Here is a 22,574-nt window from a genome sequence, read left to right as displayed (position 1 = left end):
ATCCAGATATATTCAATTCTTCTAAAAATAGGTTAAAATCTATCAACCCTAAGGAAAACCTATGCATAAACGATTCTATGGAACGAATCTCCTTTCGCGCTCGTTCAGTTAATAGAGTACTTAAAAATCTTGACATTCACAAATTCGCTGGCCCGGATAGTTCCCCCCCTATTGTTCTGAAGAGGTGTTTTTCAACGCTGTCAAAACCACTGTGTAAACTTTTCCATCTTTCCACACGGATAAAACTGCATTTTTCTAGCCTGTCCCTATAAAAGGCGAATCCTCCTCACCATCGTCCAATTGCACTTATGTACGTCCCTTTTTTCCAAAATCGTGGAAATGCTGATCAATTTTCAGCTTAAGAAATATTTTGAAGAACGGAAGCTTTTTAATGACCGGCATGCAGTAAGGGGAATCAAAAACCGTGTAGAATTGAATGCTTCGAAAACATAATGATGTCTAATGTCACAAAAGCGAGCACAGTCGTAAGGTTTCATGTCTCTCATTATATTATCTCTAAGCAAGGCTCTAATGAAATAGCCAGTGCATTGCTCTCCTCAAACAATTTAACAGTAATACCCGTTTGTTGTTTGCCCATCAGTATACCTTTCAGCCCAAAATCGGTCGTACTGTAAAGTACAGAGATTCTTTCTTTAATCGGATTACACGAATGTGGAACGCTCTAACAGAATCAATATTTTCTACTAATAACAATTTTCAGGCATTCAAAACCAATGTGCATCGGTATCCAATCCTCGCACTGTGTAAAATCATTATAAAGGTTCATCTTCCCTTAGGGTTATGAAAATTAACAGAGATCTATTACAAAAATCAATGTCTTGTATAGCTCCTGGTTTCGACCTTAGCGAAAATCAGGTCAACTATAAAAAAGTTGTCCCTAGATATTGCTCATAAAAATATGTGTAAAAGATAAATGCCTATCTCTGTCAGACAATTCAAAATTAATAAATTACTAACCTTTACTAACGTATACTCAAAAACTGTCAAATGTTTAGTTATTAATTTATTAAATTTCTTCAATCGCTATAATCATAACAATAAGTTTTCAATTTTTAACGTTAATTTAATCTTCCAATTGAAATACTCTGAGATACGCAGCCGTTCAATGTTTTGTTTATAAGACGTTATGTATTAAGTGACAAACTTGGCAATTGTTTATAAAAATAAATTATTTAAACAAAAATAGGTTCTAGTTTTTAGAATTCTAAGTTGTAATACAAACCTAACTACATACTACATTTATAATCAACCTTAACACTATAATTATTGGGAAAATTCAATCAAAACTAGGAATGTTGTAAATCAATTTGTTTCAAGGCTATATTCCCTGGAAGGCAATTTAGAGTATTTTTAATACAAAAATACAAAAACCTTCACACATATGTATTACAAGGAAAAACCATTAATCTTCATATAGAACTCTCAAATTGGCAATTCACGCAAAATAGTTTCCTTGTTAATTCAAATCAGGAATCAGGATTATTTGAAAACAACATATTCATAGAATTTTAGATGTTTGTTAGAAATTAGGCAATGAGCTCAGCTAATTTAAGTAAAAGAAAATAACACATAAACATCAGATCATTATAATTAAGAGGATTTCGAGATTTGATTCTGTGTTCAAAATTGATACTTTATCCACACAGACTTCATTCCGCAAAAGGATGATTAAATTTGTTTTAAAGAAGTGAATCGAAGTTTCATTTGAAGCCTCAGATGACAAAGATGGCAAGAAAACTAGAAGTAATTTCTAAAATGTTTTGTTTCTTCCTAAAAACCACACGTTACAAAAACACCCGTTACTAAGCTTAAATTCTTTAATTATCCTGATTGAAAGTCTCTGCTGTACACGAGTTTTCGATTCGCTGCTGTTGTGGCCACATTCTACAGATTTGCTTTCCACAAGTGAAATTACAACCAAGAAATGTGGTCTTGGTTAAGAAATAGTCAAATTTTGACTCAAGTGAAAATTCATTAACAAAAATTGGGAATGCAACTAAAAAAAAAACCCCACCCCATCCCCTATGGGGCGTGCTTCTTAAATCATGACTTCAACTGTTGCCATAATGGTAATCCCTTGCCTTTCTAAGCACAAATAGTTATTCCGACGTATACTCAAATGGTACAGCCAGTTTGGCCAGTTCAAATGGGCTTAATGCATTCAATAAAGTTGTAATACACTCACTATAAGTCGAGTTCAAAATTGCAAGGCTAGACATTGCCTAAACTATGCACTTAAAGCGTATAGAAAGCCCTCGTAAACTGGCATAGCTAGATTATTACTGTTTGGTTCATTGTATCTTCTAAAAGGAATTTATTGATTTTGTTCTCATTTCATCGTTTTCCTTAGAAATTGCATTAATTGCCTTGTTTCAAATTTCAAATAACTATTCGTCGATTTGAACTAGAAAATAATTTTAACAAACAAATTGATGTTGTTTCGCGATTTCAATTCAATCGCCTACTTTTTCTTAAACTTAGAACTGAAAACAAAAGGTTTTTTTAGATCTCAATAATTTTCAGGAATGACCATTGAAACTTGGCTTTTTTCCTTTTTTTATATTTTTCTTTCACGCATTTTGTTTTTATTCTTGAGAAAATTTTCAAAAGAATTAGGTTTCGGTGACATTATTTGTAGCCTTTCACCAAACGTATTAACGGAGTCGGCAATTGTAATAACAATCGTGAGAGGTTTATTGACTTCTACAACACCGATAGCCTTGTTATTGGGGGCACAATGTTTGAACATAAACTGTGTTATAAAATTAGTTGGATGTCGATGGACAAGCAAGCGTTTTATAACCAAATTGACCACTTCGTGGTTAGTCGATGCTTAAGAAGCAGTCTCAGGATGTCCGAAACAGAAGAGGTGCCTACATGTTACTTGCCCGAGACCACCACTTAATGATAGCTGCCCTAAGATTGCGTACAGCAACAGTTCAAAGACCCAACGGAATAACACGAGTCCCCATATTCAACATAGCTGGACTAAAGGATCCAGGATATTCAATAATTCAGAGACCACCTGTCTCACGAAATGAGAACAATCAGCAGCACAGTACATGACGACATCGGACACCATTGGAATGGTGGAATATTTTCATTATCAGAATAGTCGGTCAAAAAGAAGGAATCAACAACACCTGGCTTTCAGAAGAATATCGGTCAAAGATCAACGAACGTAAACATTTATAAGGGCTCGAATAACTGCTGCACAAGAGGAAGAAAGAAACGAGCTGAAGTCCTCGTGCCACATAAAAAAGAGAGAGGTTCACCGCAGTGTGCACCGCGACAAGCGTAACTACATCAACGCATTGGCGCAAGAAGCAGATGATGCTGAAAATAGGTGCGACATGATGTGATCGTTGCCGCAATCAAAGCACTTAAGAACAACAAAGCGGTAGGAATTCCCGTAGAGCTATTACAAAAAGCACCATCATCATCACACGAACCGCTTCACCCGCTCATAAAAGAAGCCTGGTCTACCGAAAGCTTCCCGGTCAATTTGCGTTTTACCTGCCGTCATTCTGGAACGCATCAAAGACTCGATGCCAAACCAGCAGGATTCCACGCTGCATTCTCGTATTGATCAACACCCTGCGGATCATTATTGAACTGTACGTTGAATATCAAGCACCACTACACCTGCTGTTCATCGACTTCGAGAAAGCCTTTGAAAGCGTTAAGAGGGAGTACATCTGGTTAGCTTTACGGAGAAGAGGCATCCCAGAAGAACTAATTGTTATTATTAAAGCAACATATGATGGATCAAAGTGTCACTTTCTGAACGATGGTAGGTTGTCAGATGATTTTGAAATCCGTAGCGGAGTCAGACAGGGTTGTATTCTATAGCCAATATCTTTTTTGTTAGGGATAAGTGATGTACTGCGCGCAGCTTTGTCAGGTACTGGAGGGATCCAATGGGCTTTGACATCCTATTTAAAGCACTTGGATTACGCGGACGATGGTTGCTTACTCTCTCATAGGATCATGGATCTCCATCAAATTACAACAAGTGTGAGAGAGCAGTAGAAGTCTTGGGGCTGAAAATTAATTTTGGCAAAACAAAAATGACCAGCCTCGGAACCTCAACATCCTCTCAAAAGAATATTTCCTTGTAACCGGTGAAAAAGGGGAAAGCTTTTATTACCTTGGAAGTATTGTCTCCATCGAAGGCGTAACCGAACATGACGTCATCTGCCGCATCTGCAAAGCAAAATCGACGTTCGGTATGCTGTCAAAAAATTGAAGGAATAACTTAATCAGCTTAAGAACAAAGCTACGACTGTTTCCACAAATGTCGAATATGTGCTTCTTTATGGTAGCAGCACCTGGAAGGTTACTTTAGCCAATACAAGAAAGTTGCAAACCTTCGCGAATAGTTGTCTTCGCAATATTCTAAGAATTTTCTGATCAAACCCTATATGAGATCCTCCATAGAAGGACAGGTTAGGAACCTATAAACTCTATTATACTAAGGCATAAGTGGAAAAGGATTGGACAAACGCTTTGAAAAGGTAACGACTGCATTGCAGGCCAAGCAATGCATTGGGACCCTATGTCCCTTAAAGGGTTGTCAATGGACTTAACAGGACCTAAACAAAAATTTTCTTATCGCATAATTTTGGTGACCAATTGTTTTCGTCAAATTTACGCGACCAGGAAACTTCTCACGCAAAAAGCCAATAATTGGTCATTTTAGGTGATTTGTTGCCTCAGTCATGATCTCTATAATCGCCAATAAATTAAATTTTAAAATAAGTTTCAATGGCGCAAAATTTGAAACGATTTATTATTATTATTATTATTCCAAGCTTTATTCACTCATTAATACTTTAAAATTTACAATAATTTTATAATTACCATTTGATTGAATATATTTACATTACATTTAAACAAGTATGTGTACGTAAAATTAATTAAATTACAAGAAAGAAATAATTCAATGAAGGTTTAAAACTAATTTAAATATATACATAATTTGAAAAGAGAGGTATAATTTTAGGTTATCTGAACATAAGCCTCCCCCAGACTTCTCCATCTTCTTCTATCTAGTGCTTCTCTCCAATAAAGTGGGCATATTTTTCGGATGTCATCCTTCCAGCGTTTATGTTGTCCACCTACGCTTCTTTTGCTTTCTAAGGGTATCCATTCGGTCACTAATTTTGTCCATCGATTATCAGGTGTACGTATTACATGTCCTGCCCATTCCCATTTGAGTTTCTTAAGCCTGTGTCTAACGTCTTCAAAATTAGTTTGACTTCTTATATTCTGATGGTTAATTTGCTGGGCAATATGAACGCTCAAAATAGCTCTCTCCATTGCTCTCTGACATGATTGGAGTTTCATTTCAGTGTTTTTCGTGACTTGCCAAGTTTGGCACCCATAGGTGAGGACTGGAAGAACTGTTGAGTCAAACACATATTTCCTTGTTTTATTAGAAATATTCAATGTAAGAAGATGCTTAACGTTCCAGAACTGCCTCCAAGCGTTCGTCATTCGCTGCTCTATATCCTTTTTTTCTTTATCTTTGAATGAGATAATCTGACCAAGGTAAGTGTAGTCTTCAACGTATTCTAGTATATTGTTATTACAACTAACTGGATCATAAGCACCATTTGTCATAATTTTAGTTTTCTGTTGATTTGTTGACAACCCAATATTTTCGCATTCCGAGCATAGTTCGTTTAGCATCGTTTGAAGTTCTTCACTGCTGTTTTCGATAATTATAATGTCATCGGCAAATCGGAGGTTTGAGAGACATTTGCCATTTATCTTCAATCCTTTGTCTTCCCAGTCTAGCTTACTAAATACTCCTTCTAAGGCTGCGGAAAAGAGTGCTGGTGAAATTGGATCTCCTTGCCTAACACCTCGCGATATTTTAAAATCTGATCCGATGCATTCCGTTTTTATGTGGGATGTGCTCCTGTCATACATTTTCTTTAGGATTCGAATTATTTTTTCGTCTACACCTTGATAGAGAAGCGCCTTCCAAATAAATCTTTGCTCTACTGTGTCAAACGCTTTTGCAAAATCGATGAAGGCAAAGTATATTGTGATGTTATACTCTTTGCATTTTTCTATTATTTGATTAACGGTTTGTAGATGGTCTATTGTTGAAAAACCTGATCTAAAACCGGCTTGTTCAAAAGGTTGATTTAAATTAAGAGTGGTTTTCATTCTCTCAAATAAACACTTCGCAAAAACCTTGTATATCGATGATATTATGCTTATCGGGCGATAATTGTTGATATCGTCCCTGTTCCCTTTTTTATGTATGAGAATTATTTCCGATTTCGTCCATTGTTCTGGGACTTCCTCGGTGACCAAAACCTGATTGAAAATAGTAGTCAACCAGTTGGCCAGTGAAAAGTTGCCGAACTTTAGGTATTCGGCTAATATCCCATCGTTTCCTTTGCTTTTTTCATTCTTTAAACTATTTATTGCTCGCTCTATTTCACTTTTAAGAAATAGTGGAAAATCTTCTTCCTGGTTTTGTCGCTCTAGAAATATATCATCAGTGTCTGCTATGCGTGTTTTGTATAGATCAATGTAGAAGTTTGTAGCTATTTGGTTAATATTCTTCCTTTCGTGAATTCTTTTATTATTATCCGCCATTGCTGTTATCCACTCTTTATAATCTTGGATTGCACACTTTGCCTTTTTTATTGATCTCGTTTCTTCGATTACTGTCTTTAAGAGGTTGTCATTGAATTTTTGGATGTCTTCTTGACAACGTTTTTTGATGTTCTTCCTTATATTTTTCAAATCTTGTTTTTCTTGGGCATTTAGATTAGTCTTTTTTCTAATACTATCACGAAGTGCTATCATATTTAGAGTTTCACTCGATAGTTTTTGCTGTTTTTGAGATACAGCAGTGAGAATATACCTGTCTGCAGACGATTTAGTAAATGGTAAAATCCATATTAAGCAATTTAAAATAAATAAATAAATTAGGTATTGCAACAGACCGTGGAGAATTTCTAGTGACTTACAACTCAAAGGGTTAAGGGGACCTACAGTTTTTTTTGCCGAATGTGAATTTAAGAAAGCATTTCTCATGACAAGAATTATTCTTGGAGAGTTTGTCAATTCCTCGCAAGAGGCAGTGAAAAAAATGTTATTTAAAACGATTTTAACATTTTGAAAACTTAAGATCACGGAATGTCTACTTTAACTTTTAGTAATTTGCTAAATCCATATGACATCCGAACAATTAATCTTATAAGTGCAGTGGGTGGAATTTTCCAATTTACAGTTGGTAATTCCAATTAAAAGGTTCATTTAGGTTTGTTTGATTTGTTTAATTTCTTGAACTGACTTTTTTAATAAAAAGGAGCTAGCAAATTGACTAGTAACCAAAATGTAAACAAAGGTTTAAAATTTTAGATTCGCTAGTAAGTTGCCAATTATTTAACAAATTTCTAACTAGCTAATTAACCCCTCCACAATAGGATGTTAAAAATTTTACGACAATAACTTTAAAGCTTTGTTTCATTGAAAGCGATCTAGCACAAATACCAAACTGAGTTTGACATGTGTCAAATGTAAGGGTTACCAACATAAAACCAGGAAGTGAGTGACATATACAAATATAAACATACATAAAAGATATAATATTCAAATAGTTTGAAATTTAAATAATTTGAATTTAATAAATTAATAATAACAGATCTTGAGTAACAACTTATTTACTCCGCCCGTGTGTGCCCTTACCTAATTATTATTGAAAAGGTTAAAAGAAATAAATGGTTTCCCATGTTTAACAAAGTGCCAAGAGCTTTATAGAAAAAAAATCCTTAATGGGATTTAATATTTGCTTTTAATAAGAAGTCGGTGTTATTGTATCACGTCTATATGTAGGTAAACATAAAGTATTAATATGTACGTGTGTACGTAGTATCTAAAGGGTATGTTGTGTAGAAAAAAATATTAATTTAAATTGCTTGAGGTTAGATTTCTGTATATGAACCTATGTACAACGACAACCCATTCTCTTAAAATTGTCTCCTAAATCTAAAAAACATTTTACCAACTCAGAAAAATTTGGAAAATTTTTCATAAATCAACAAACCTGGGACACATAATGTAAGGTAAGGTACAGCTGCAAATACGAAATGTACCGACACAACCAAGAAACTCAGACTCATTTGTTTCTTACTCCCTACGTCAAAATAACAAATTTAATTAAAATCTCAAATTCATAACATTCATTTGACTAAATACGCGTATGTGTATAATTTACTTAACCTTTACATCAACCGCACATATGAACAGCTATGGCTAAAATAATAGGAACAAATCTTAATTTTTGTCCTTAGCAATTGTGTAGGACAACGAATTTAAATTTTAGTTTTCTGGAGGCTTTTTATAAGGCTTGCCAAATAATATAAATATTTTTTTTTAGGTTAAAAAAAAACAATACATTTTGAAATCAAATTTTAAATTACTTTTATGTTATGTTATTTTAAAAAAACTTATTCAATTCAATTAAATCTAGTTGAGTACCACATTTCAGTGAAAGTGCATCAAAAACTCGTGTTGTAAGAAGGCTAATGCGTTCTATTTTAAATCATCTTATTGAAAACACCACTCAGAATCATAAATTGTCTTTATTTAAAATCAAAGCTTCGTAAACATTACGCTATTCTTGAAATCGTTATCTTGCTGAAAACTCCAACTTAGGGACTTATTTTTATAGTCAAAATATGGAGTTTGCAACTCTGGTCCAAAAAATAAAGACACAACTTGGATGTCAGGCTAAAAGACGTTGGAACCAAATCTGATATTGAAGGAATCAGTCAAGAGATTGTTACTCTTAAACAAAGCAGTACAGAATTGGCGACTTAACTGATCAAAATGGAGTCCAGATGTGTTTTTCTTGAGAAACAGGTAGAATTACTTGAAAATAAGGCAAATGAGAGGAATTTCATAGTGCACCTGCAACCTCCGACGCACGACTAATACCCAGGATGCGTTGGAGAAAGCTAATTCAATTTGTCTAGATCTCTTGCAGACATCTAATACATCTAAAATAACTACTGCCCGCCACATAAGAACGGGAAGAAAAATCGCAAATGTCTTAGTTGAAATGTCCAACAGAGAAGATGTATTCCAGGTACTTCGTTCAAAATCCAAATTAAAAAACACTGGTATCACAAATCATAAGGATTATCCGGCAGCAACAAGAGAGGGAAAAAATCGTTCAAACAAGTTAAGGTCACACATAAGTTCTCGAAATCAGAGTATCAAAAGTCAAATGGGAGAAGAAATGCTTTTAATTTGCGAAAAAAATTGTATTTCGATAGAAATGGAAAATTAATATCGGATGCAGAAGATGGTTTGTAGATGCTCAAACAGCTGGCTGGTGAAACTTATGATTTTACATCTCTTGAAGATCGAAGTTTCAATAAATAGATAGAAGACAACAAGCTTTTAAAGGAGTTTCAAGCAGGCTTTAGAACAGGTTATTCGACGGTTGACCACAAGTACCCTTAAAAGTATCGCAGAAACATTCCTGAATAGATACAATAGTAAGCTATATATGTTTTTTGTTGGCTCTAAATCTGCATTTGATATAATGGACAGACATGCGCTTATCTACAAGCTGTATAGTAACGGAATATCATGGAAGTATGGAAGGGTTATTTAGAATCTACGAGTATATTCAGGTACAATTTCTAAGGTATGGAATGGAGAAGGGTTTAAAACATAATAGGGAGTCAGACAGGGCTGTACATTGAGTCCGAGTCTGTTCGGCTTGTTAATTGAAGATCTTACACACCTCTTATCAAGTGGCATAGACTTCGCCGGGCAAATAAAGGAAAATTGATGTTTGCGGACGACTTTGTTCTTTTGGTAGCATCACCTGAATCATTGCAGTTAATGATAAACCAACGAAAAGTTTGAGCATGGAAATTCATCTAAGAGAAAAACTAGTTAATTCTAAAGGTGCAATTAGTGCAACTTGGAAAAGAGGTTTTTCTAACAAAAGTTAGGCACATATCTCAGCAAGTTCAAGATATTTGCAGCGGCACAAACTTGGGGAACGAAACAATACGCAACAGTTGAAAAACTGCTCCGATACTTTATTAAGCGAATTTTTAGACTGCCATCAAATACACCCAACTATGTTATTATGTTGGAATCAGGATTATCACCTATGATTATACGAACCCTAAAAATGCAAGTCGATTACATCTTGATAGTTATGAAGATGAGCAATAATAGGCTTACGAAGATAGCAGCGCTTCAAGTAATACGAACTAAAACAAGTTGGTGTGCTGAATGGCTAAATTTGGCAAGAGAATGTAGAATGGAACTTGACCTTTTATGTAATAATCAAGAAGATTTAAAACCTTCTTTGTACCAGCTCATTTCCGCAGTGGACATAAAATATCGAGAGAAATATTTGAATGACGCCATAGGATCTACATATATATACAGACAGCTCTTGTGTCAACTAAATCACAACTTATGGTAGGGGCGATAATACCATTGTATGTTAGTTATGCAGCTGAATTTTATAACTCATAGCGATAACTTACCAATTATTCATTGTGCAATTTAGGGAAGATGTTTTACACTTTTTTGGAAAAAGTCCAGTTCTTAAAGAAATAAAAAGGAATACTTTTGTGTAGCGAAATACTAACAATTTGGAAGTTAAAAATTATATAAATTCTGCAGGCTAGCTCTTCCCTATAAAAATAGAATTATAAATGAATGTTTTTAAATATATTATTGAGATATGTCTGACCAAAACATGATTTCATCTCCAAAACAATTTTGTGCAACGAAGAATAATGTTTTTGACATCTGATAAAATTTTGAAAAATATCGAATTGATAGTTTTTTTTACAAAAAATAAAACTCTAAAAAAAAAACAATACTAAAACTTGGTAAAAATTTACTTTCGACTCAAATAGCTTTTCAAAAATAAAAAATGTTGGCTTAAAACTTATTTTATTTCACAGAAAATATTGTTTTCGATATTCAGTAATTTTTATATAAGAACCCAACAGTCCGTTTTTTCATAAAAAATAAAATCTACAAAAAATAGAACGCAAATTTGGTAAAAATTGATACGAGTACATATAGACAAACTTTTAAGCAAGACAAATCGACAGACGAGATGGGAAGTTATCAGTGTGGGTCGCATCCCAGCCTCTTTTTTTATGATTTGTCAACTAGTCAGACGGCAGTAAAGCCTAGCTTTTTGTTTTTTGTTTGAAGTTTTTATAAAAAAAAGCTTGTAATCACCGTTATCAAAATAAAAACCAATATTATCTAATATCTAATCTAGCCAAAATATACGACTTTTGAACCCAAGAGAATAATTTTGCTGTAACCTTTAAAGTTGAATACTATTTGTATGACCTTATGATTCAATGCTTCAGGTCGATGAACAAACATTTCGAACCTTTTTTACTGCTTGAAGGCATTATTGTTTATGTACATCTGTTTGTTTTGCAATTCTACGTTCTATGGAGATTGTTCATTTAGGTTAACCTCCTGCATTGTTCGAAGAACCTTGCAAAAACTGAATTGCATTAAAGTCATTTAAACCGTTCCGGTTTCTTTTTTTTATTCATGACGTTAAGCAATTTTCATAAGGATATGTTTCTTTTATGCAGTTCTAAAATGGCTTCAAATTTTGTGCTCATAAAATTCCTTATTAAAAAGTTTCAAGATTTGTTAAGTGACAAAAAAAAAAACAATTAAACTTAAAATTAAGAAATGCTTCCATTATTTTGCCCATAACTGTGAGTACATATTTTAACTTTGTATTTTCTGTGTTGTATTTACGTGCACGCACTTTGAGTCAAATGACTTTACTTCTACAATTTCCATCATTGCATAGTATCTCCAAAAAGTTCCAATCTAATGTAAATGGCCAATTATAAAGTACCTGATGGCCGTTGAAAGTTTATAGGACTCATTTAGAAAAGCGTTTCATTTTCAGCTTTGATATACGAATAATAAAACATTCATTATGCTTAGACTTTTATATGCTAATAAATTCTGATGGTGTTGTATTGCTTTCAGATTCAATTAATTATAATAGCACGTAATCCTTATTACTTCCAATGGCAATCAGCTTAGTGTTGTCATGGATAAATTATATGCCTATATTCATTCCCAAATGTATAGTTAAAGTCCGGGATACAAAGCCCTTTGTTTTTAGTCGTGAGTTATTCGAGCCAAGCCGAGCCAAAATAGTTTGTAATAATATTGATGATCAAATTTAACTGACAATTTGTTAAAGCTTAAGAATACATACATTGGAATTATTGTAATTTCTTGGAAAAATTCATAGGAATCTATGTCGATTTAAAATAAATACATAAGTCTTTGTATTGAATATAGTTTTGAATTCATTGTTGAAATTGAATCAATGTTATAGAGGTCTAATCAGATATTATACTTGTTGTAATTTCGGAGAAACGTGTTTTTAAGTTTGGAAAATGATTGGTTATTCCATATAAGAGAATTAATTTCAAAAAATCTTTTACCTATGTAAATTTTAATACACATAAAAAAGAACCCAAAAAGATATATTTCGAAATAAGAAATTTCTAGATCATTTTGCTCATATGTGCGCATTCTAGCTGGCCGAAATAAAAAGTCAACTGTCTATGCTATTGATGTGGATACAAAGGCTACTTACTTCAAAACTATTTTCACAGCAGACAGCCGAGTTAGAATCCCTATATTTTCAATGCTAGAGCTAATAGTGGCTTTGAAAAAAATGAAAGATAATAGGGCTCCGGGCGGCATAGGTATTCCAGCTTACAATTTCTAGAAAAAATGTAGTTTTAATAAACAAGATGTTTATGGATGAGACAATTTCAAATAGCTTCCGATCTTCATACATTTCTGTGATCTTTAAAAAGGGAGATCCTAACCAACCGGAAAACTAAAGGGGAATCCCTGTTCTCAACTCTCTGCGGAAAATTTTCACTCAATAAAATAAGTTGTTTCTGATCTTGGTTCTGAGCAAATCTTTCTACAATAGACCAAATTTTTACTTTGACGAGTGTTTGCTTTATTGATAAAACAGAATTTCTATGCATTTTTTGAAGATTTCAAAGCCGCCTTTGACACTATAAACGGAAGGTTACTGCTTCTCAAAGTTACAGATATAGGCATGTCTACAAAGTTCATTAGAATATTTTATAAACAACTAATATCAAATACAAGTTCAGTAGTACAAAATTGATATCAGATTGTCAAATCAATTAAAATCTGAAACGGGAGTTCCACAGTGTTGCTCTATAGATGCGTCGACTAAATTTAAAGTATTTGAGACAACTATCAAAAGTTATCTCTTATATGCTAATGAAGTTTATGGATACAAGGAATTGGAAGTAATCGAATTAGTCCAAAGGTACTTTTTCAAACGTATTTTCAGACCCCTTCTAATACACCAAACTACGCTATTAATATTCAATCTGGCCTGCCTCCAGTTTACTTAAAAACCTCAAAGCCTACGCAGACTATATTCTTAAAGTCATGCGCAAACCTAATAATAATATTCAGAAAAAGATTATTTTGATAGCTATACGGGTTAGGCACTCTCCTTTTAAGGATTGGTTTGATTTGGCATCAGAATATAATTATCCGTTGTCACTTAGTATTGATAATTTAGAAGCACTTAGAATCGAAATGTATGAACTTATTTCTATTATAGATGAAACAATGTATCAAAAATCCATAACCCAGGCAAGAGAGTCTATTACAAGAACAGCTTACTCTAAACTCAACTTATGTCTCTGGTATGAGAACTATTTTCGGAACGAGTCTAATATTTAAAATGTGCGCGTTGCGATGCTTGAGCTTAATTAAAAACCTTAAAAACCTCAGAGAAATTATTTGAATCCGAATTGCTCACTTTATAACCTTAATCGGGTTTAAAATGTTTCGCATTTCTTAGCTTTTTGCCCAATCATACAGGAAATTCGAAGATTATATTTTAATATAAGTTTTTTTTACAACTAAAAAATGCTTTTCAATTTTAAATTGAGAAAGTGGATGGCATACACATTAGATTTGTTTCAGAGGCTATAGCATATAGAAACATGTATATTAACTTTTGATACATGCGGTCTAATGATAAACTTTGTTTAAGTCCAAGATTGCTACCTTGGGTTACACTATATTAAACCAAAATTGGTTTTAAGAGAACTTCGCCAATGCAAACAAATTGAACTCGACCTTTAAGATAAATTTCCAACCATTTGAAAACGTAGAATGAAAACCTGAGTTTTTTAATTTCTTCATTAAAATAGAAGGACTTACTCTGTCAAATGCCTTTGAAGAATCGGTATAAATTACATCAATTTAATGTTAGTTTTTCATATATCAATTTCTGGAAAAGTTTTGGAATACACGACAATTTACAAATCAGACGGGAGTTGGATATTTTCTGTTTAGACCCTGATTTGTGAATAGGGTTTAAAATTATTGCTTAGATGCTAGAGAAGCAGCACATTATTTAAGAACAATAAGTGGAATTTCGTCTGGATTGGGTTTATTGTCATCATTTTAACTCAAGAGACCATCTTCAATTTCAGAAATATTTAATTCTAAACAACCAATATCTGTTTTATATTGAAAAGAAAAATATTCGGCTGTCCATGCTGAACTAACATTCGAATTAGGGTAACTAGATTAGAAATAGTGTGCGAAGGAATCACAAATGCTTGAAAAATTAAAAAATGTTGAACCAAGATAATTCATACACCTAGGAATACCAATCGAATTTATTTACTCTTCATGTAGGACCAGAATGACTTACAATTTTTTTTAAGGTTAGATTCAATTGACAAAATAAAATTTTGAAATAGAAATTTGTTAAGAACATTGAATTCACGTTCCAATTGGATATAAATATTTTTGTAGTCCATCTTTATTTTCTACTATCCGTAAACGTTTATAAGCTTTGTTTTTTCTATTGAATAAGTTATTAAGCATTTTATTGAACCAAGGCGGCTTGGAACTTGTTTTTCTTTCAACTTCAGGAACATACATATCAATTGCCAATTTCAGGTTATCAATAAAAAAGTCATACAAATGTAACAAATCCAAAGAACAAAAATACTCACGCCACGGAAGTCGTACTGTCAAATGCTTAAAGGTTTTAAAGAATTCTTTGTTTACCTTTGATTTTAAATTATAAAACAAAAATTAAATTATTTACTTAGTTGTTTTTTTTTTCATTTTTGAAGGACTTTGGAACAACTGTAAACTACGTAGATACAGTTGTGGTATTTGCTGTTCCCTTATCAACCATTGCGATACTCAATACGTTTACTGGATGTACTGTCTGGAAATTTGCTACAGTAAGACGAACAATGACATTACAAAAACGGTAAGTATTTAAAACTTTAAATTATAAGCTACGTTTGCTTGCATATGTATTATGGGTGCTTTCATAAATGCATGGTTGCGAAAGTCTGACGAATGCATAGTTTTCATAAATGCAAATGATAAATGTCAGATGTTCATAAAAGCAAAAAGCAAATATTTGCAGCGCAAATGTGCAACTACAAAAACTCACATGCAATCTGAATTTCTTTCTCAATAAAAGAGACCGGTATATGGTAAACACGATTTTCTTTCCTTTATTATTGAAACTGTTAAATTCTTTTCCTTGAAAATTCAAATTTCAATTGAAAACAGTAAACGGCATCACAAACTTGTTCTGGCTCAATAAAGGTAAATGTTTGCTAAAAATTAAAAGATTGTTCTGAAAATTGAATTTTATTAAAGGATGGATGATAAAGTGTGGCAACATAAATATATTCAACTTATGTTGGAAACGAGGCTACAAATGGAAAAGGAGTTTGCCGATGGGAAAAAAAAGAAAAATGTGCTATGGAACACTGTCAACCGATGAAAGTTTTCCTTTAAGCCCGGAATCTTTCGATTAATTGATGTCTCTTAAGATTCCATTTTCTGAGAAAATCAATGCCATGGTTTCGACTAATCCGATTTTCACAATATTCACTTATTATTATTGAAAAAACTTTTTGTTGTCCATTATTTATCAAATTTCAAAACTTGAAGTAAGTAAAACTTCAAATTCTGACAGTCTTTTGACATATGACGCAAATCATAAGAAAATGTTCATAAATGCAGCTTAAAACACTTGCGCAAGTATTTTGTGTGACGTTAGTCTGATTGGCAATTGATCGCATGTAAACAAAGCAACCATGCATTTATGAAAGCACCCTATGTTATATATAGGTTAAAGGATCCTAGCCAAATGTAATTTTAATAACTACCTACGTGTTTTGAGAAATACATATTGAGATTAAGACTTTTTTAATAAGTCCCTAGCACATAAGAGCAATATCAAAAATGTTCCCTGGTGCTGTTAAGAACTCACATACATTTTTGATCATTCACCGAATACCTTAAAAAATCATATTTTATGAAGACTTATAATATAAATATGTATATACATCGTAGTGTGTGTTCATACATTACTTTGGATTTTCAAAATATTTTGGTATCAGAAGCAGAAGGAAGAACAGAAGAAAAGGTGAAGTATGTATTCAACCTTTGAATTCTTTGTGAAAAAATGTCTGTACTTGGTAGTAAGCATCCCAAATCCAGGTTGCTGGTGGACATGACTCGGATGTGCAAATATTTAACTTGAATTGTCCCACAAGAGGAATACAAAATTGGCTGTTTTAACTTTTTAAATTTGTTTTACTAAATAATGAGAAGAAAAACACAAATATCATGACCGTGAACATTTTTCAAATAGATTTGAGGTTTTAGGTAAGCCTTTGAAACCTTAAAAATAAGAGGCACTAAGCGGAAGAAAACTTATTTTTTTAAAGCAAATCATTTTGGCAAACCTAAACATTTGTGTGGCTCGTTCATTCCACAAATGATTTTCCTTGTCATACAATGCAATTGGTCCCACTCAAATATCTTAGACATGCATCCATTGGCCACGGAATTCCTAGAACGCAATTTCAAAAGCAATTCATTTGCAGTGACTTTGCACAAAAATTCAAATATCAAAACAATTCGAAAACTATTCCCAGTATCGCCGAAGGTATACTATTTGTACGTAATTAACGATAATGGTTTATACAATTGCAAGGTAGTGGTATATTAAGCAAAGAAAGGATAAAGCATTAATTACTGTAGATATATTTTGCTTGCATACACAGTAGAATGAAAATTGACTCTCGGTACAAATAACTGTTCAAAATTCACATTTAAATCATACAAGGAACTGTTGTTATCGAATTCATTTGCTTGAATGATTGAATTTGCAATCTTAAATGTGCAATCTTTTTTAAAATTAGCCATAAACTAAACATTAATGACTTTTAAACCTTTTATAACTTTTAACTAATTTCTAATTCATTTCAAAAAAAGTTTACTGTCATGATTTAAACAGAAGAGTTTCTTAAGATATAACACGAACGATTTAGATATAACACGAATGAGATAAAAAGCCAACATTTGCATCGAAAATAAAAACATGTGAGTGAACTCTTAAATTTAAAAAGGCTAGGTAATTAAAAACTTAACTATTCGTCTAAATTTGAATCACATTGGTTTTCCTCAAAAGACTTCTTTTAATCGAAGCTTCGTTCACGCTCGTTCATAAAGCCAATTTGCTTTCAGCACAGTTTGCTGTTAATTCGATGTCACCAGAGAGTGTCTTGAGTCCTCCTGTTCGATTTTATGGGACAAATCTTCTTTCACACTCGTGCAGTTGCAAGAGTACTGAAAGACCTTGACACACACAAATCAGCTGGGCCGGATAGAATTCCCCCTATTGTTCTAAAGAGTTGTTCTTCAACCCTGGCAAAACCACTGCTTAAGCTTTACAGGTCTCTTTCCGAGTGGATGAAAAACAGCATTTGTACAACATGTCCCTAAAAAGCCGAATCGTCCTTCTCCTCTAACTATCGTCCAATAGCACTCAAGTCCCTTCATTCCAAGGTCATGGAAACGCTGATTAATTATCAGCTTAAGAAATATCTCGAAGAACGGAAGCTTCTTAATGACAGGCAGTATGGCTTTCGTAGCATTAGGCCCACTCATAGTTTATCTCACCGAACAGTGGAATAAATTTTAACATACTCGTACTGTTTGGAGAAAGTGAGATTCTAGCACTTGATATTTCAAAAGCATTTGATAGAGTTTGGTAAAATGCTTGCTTTTGGTATTGAAGAATCATTCCTTCAATGGATTAGAAATCACCTTTTTAACTGTTCAATACAAGTTATATTGGATGGTTTTAAGTCTGAAATTCATAAAATAAATGCTGGGGGCTCCGTTTTGTTTCCGACTCTCATCCTCATTTTCATAAATGATCCCTTGTCTGCCACTTCTAATCCATGAAACTATTTCGCTGATGACAATACCCTCAGCTTTTCATGTTCGTTCCTAGATTCTCATCCTTGTAATTCGGATGTGGAACTTCATCTCGACAGCATTGTGCAATGGGGAATCGAAACCGTGTACAATTTATTGCTTCGAAAACTCAATATGTGTATCACAGATCACCTCTTATAGAATGATCACATATTCGATATTGCCAAAAATGCTGCTAGGTGCTTAGGATTTCTCCGACGGTGCAAGAAATTTGTCACCCCTTTCGATTTGGCTGTAATTTACAAAGCCTTAATTCGTTCAAAACTTGAATACAACTCGCATATTAAAAAAGGGCTTTTAAAATGATAAGTGATAGAACTAAAACCGAAACAATTACGTCACTCGAACACCGCCGCAATGTTTCGTGCCTTTCGTTATTCTACCGATATTTTTACAAACAGTGTTCTGTCAAATTAGCCAGTTGCATTCCCTCCCTCAAACAATTCAGCCGTGATACTAGTACTTCTAGGTACTTCTACCTTCAGCTCAATTTCGAACATACTGTCAAGTATAGAGATTAATTTTTTTACCGCACATCCAGAATGTGGAATGCTTTAACCAGTTTTTAATCTTTTTTTCCCTATAATTTTGATATTCAAAACTTCAAGAACAGTGTGCATCGATATCTCCTTTCTAATCCTTCCCTATTTTCCTAAAGCTCGCACATTTTCATTTAAAAAAAAATGCAGCTGGTTTCTTATACAAACATTGTGCACGTACCTATATACCGTGAAAAGATAGTCCCTTTGTTTTTCCTGCGAGCCAGGCTTTATTATTTGGTTGAATTACTTGAATTGATTTTGTGTGCAGACGGCAGAACCTTCAACAAATATTATACATACCCGATTTAGAAACAACCTGCAGAACTAAACACTATTTTCATCTCCAAGTATTTTTGAACAATTTCTAATAAAATGCTCCTCCAAAATGAACCCCGCTTGAAATTGAAATTTCCGTATAACTGAAACATGTTATCAGTCAATTTTTATATTTTTTATTAAAGCAAAAACAAAACAACAAATGATAAGTTATCACTTTATAGGTACCACTTATTTCTGAACCACAATACTTCTTGCTAACAGTTGGCTTTCAAAAACGTTTGAGAATAATTAATTTCTTCTATATTGGATGTTTTAATCCGATTCCATGAATTTTGCTCTTGCAAAACTTGTTTAAGAGTGATTTTTTTACTCCTATTTGATCAACAAATTTTGCAAAAGGCATAAAACAGTAATTAACAAAATGTGTCTTCTAATGTCAGCTCCAATCAACGTGCTATTAGACTGAAAATGATAGTAACATTGCACTCCCAAATATTGCGTTAGAAGAAAATACGCCAAAACAAAAAACAGAAAATTCGGTTTTATTTTCCTGTGAAAAATATCAACTTTTTCTGACAAGGTTTCTCCTTTCTGTGTTTTTGTAGCATTCTTCGCATTTATAGAAAAGGCAACAAGAACAGAATACATTATTTTTGGAAAAACATACGTTTCAAAACAATTTCTATTATTTCTAAACCAAACTATTGTATTTTAGCTCTTACGAGTAGATATGTAAATTTAAGGTTAATATTCACATGACGATATTTTAATTTTGTCAGCCTTCTTTATAGAATATTGTAACTCTATTAAATGTTAAGTGTGTGGCCCAAACTTGTGCATGTCATGTTAGGGTTGGAGTAGACTGACAGTCTTTATAACGAATCCGAGCGACTTATTTAATAAAGCACTTTGTATTACAAAAATTACTCTTGGAAAATAGCGAACAAAAATGTCTGCAGTACAAAGATAGTCCTACGCACTAACCAATATGCCAAGTACTACAAAATTCTTCTTTAGTCCAATATTTGTTCTTAAGGTTTTAAATAACACAACAAAACCAGACTTAATGTCTTTCTCCTAATATCTATGGAACTAAGGTTTTTTTTTCATAGAAAATGAAAATCAACTTGATGGGTTATAAAACACATTTTGAATTTAATCGCTTGGATAAAGGCTTTTGGAGTAAAGTTAAAACTTCTTGTTATAAAGAAACAAATTTATAACTTCTATTTTTGAAAATGTAGTGTAGTATAGATAGCTAGATAATTGATTTTTATTGATTTAATTTTATTGATTAATTTTACAATTAGTACATAAATATTTTATTACAAAAATCATAATAGCATGGCATTTTTCGCCAATTTAAAGCGTCAGAAGTCTTCATTCACAATTTTTGATCTATATCGTAACGAAATTTCGCAATAGTTATACAGCTTGGAGACATCCATCTCATTCAGCATACTAATAACTTTCCTCTGATAAAAAGTCACTTCCAAGAATATTTCTTTTAGTTTCCCTTAAAGTTGGACACGTTCCGACGAAATGTATGACGTTCACTCTTTCTGCTAATTTGAAAATAGTACACTCCAGTAGTAAATCGGATCTGTGCGGTATAAAGTTCAGGTTGAGTAGTTCGCTTTTTAACTTGACCATTGTAGCAATGACGTTTACATTATTTGCATCATGGAAGTAGTTTCTTCCTGCGAGATTATGGTTGACCCTACTGTAAGTTGTTCTGAACAAGGACCCAACTGCTTTAGCTGCATATTCTGCTCCATAAACTTCTCATCAACCGCTGCTATAACCTTGTACATAAGAGCTTTACTATGCGATACATCTTTCACATTTAAATTAAAATTTAAGCTCCATCCTTTTGCGAGACTCAACCACTCACTGTACCAGTGATTTTGGTCTTCTTCAGCTTTTACTACTAGTTTTCTAACAAGTCGGTATTCGTTCATACTAAACACGTGCAGGAGATAATCCGCATGCATCTTTAGGGTTTTCTAAAAATAGAGATGATAGTCCGGTTTCCAGCATAATCATTTGGCGTATTTTTTGGTAGACGAAATATTCTCTTCACATAATGTGTTAAGAGTTTCTCCACCGTGTGAGACTTTTTGCATCCCCATACTTGCGAGCCATACAAAAGGATACTTTCTGCAACTGCTTCAAGTACCTTATATTTAATACTGTGAGCATCTTTTCCATGAAATATAAATTGCAGTTTTTACCTTTTGTAGTTTCTAGGGGGTATTCTGGTCTAGAGACATGAATTTCAGGTAATTTTTGAAGTGCTGTAGAAAAAAGCAAGCAAAAATTTTAGCATAAATTTTTGTATACATTTTTTATTCACATTAGAAGCATGCAAAAAAAAGTAAAAAAGTAGAAAAAATCAAAATTCCGTTAGATATCAGCTGATGGAGTGGTGCGTCTGACCATACCCACGATTTTAACTCTCCTAGAAATCTGAAATCAAAAACTAAAAAAGATTATGAATCTACAATAATGTCGCAATGTCTGGAACTACGGAAAAGTTACAAACATTTTTTTTACAAAATAGCGACTGCCTAAAGAAAAAAAAAACAAAAATTTACCACTTTTTTGAATAATCTTCGATTTGTTCAAAATAGTAAAAATGAAAATTTGGAGATGGCCGTAGTTCCGGACGTAGACAAGTCCCTAAAGAAGACTTTCTTAAAATTTCAAGTAAATCGGTTCGGCAGAACCTGAGAAATCGTGGGTATCAGATTCAAAAAGACAATTCTGAGAAAAACGCGTTTAAAGTACCCCATTCTGTCTTTTGTTCAATTATTTGCAGCCCAACCGATTTGGATGGCTGCTCAGAAAAATACTTATTTCTCCAAAAATAATTTGAATTTGGGAAAATCCTCTCATAGACATATTCTTAAATAATAAACTATGAAAATATGAAAAAAAAAATCAATTTTTATTTATTCCTAGACCAGAATACCCCCTTAATACGAAACCCTGCTAAATCAACACCGCCTGTAAAGTAATCTACAAGGTCATCTATGAAGAGTGAAAACAAGATGGGACTCAATGTACACCCCTGTCTTATTCCCAAGGTGGTTATAAACCAATAAGAAAGCTCAGCTCCTTTCCATACTGCAGCCTGTGTTCCTCTATACAGCTCTTCGAGAACGCGTCCGAACTTCAGAGACAAGCCCAGACAATAAAGCCTGTAGAATAAAGCACTTTTGTTGATTGAGTCGAATGCTGCTTTGAAGTCTATAAAGAATGCACACAATTTTCTTCCCTGCCTAATAAAGCTTTCAGGTAGCCTCCTAACAATTAAAATGT

The 22,574-nt window shown here is 33.2% G+C and overlaps 1 protein-coding gene across 2 annotated transcripts in view; it reads left to right on the top strand.

Annotated features, from left to right (window-relative positions):
- LOC129947600 (cysteinyl leukotriene receptor 1) overlaps positions 1-22,574 on the top strand; it is a 180,521-nt gene that overhangs the window by 101,782 nt on the left and 56,165 nt on the right. For both annotated transcript variants that reach the window (XR_008781736.1, XM_056058230.1), the window contains exon 2: positions 15,249-15,391. Coding sequence is in view for 1 of the 2 variants with exons in the window: in XM_056058230.1 (XP_055914205.1) it covers positions 15,249-15,391 (143 nt within the window). In the remaining variant the exon portion in view is untranslated. The remainder of the gene's footprint in view (positions 1-15,248; positions 15,392-22,574) is intronic.

The sequence above is a fragment of the Eupeodes corollae genome, chromosome 2 (assembly GCF_945859685.1).
Source record: "Eupeodes corollae chromosome 2, idEupCoro1.1, whole genome shotgun sequence".
NCBI lineage: Eukaryota > Metazoa > Arthropoda > Insecta > Diptera > Syrphidae > Eupeodes > Eupeodes corollae.
The sequence above is the reverse complement of the archived record's forward strand: the minus strand, read 5'-3'. Positions and strand labels throughout refer to the sequence as shown.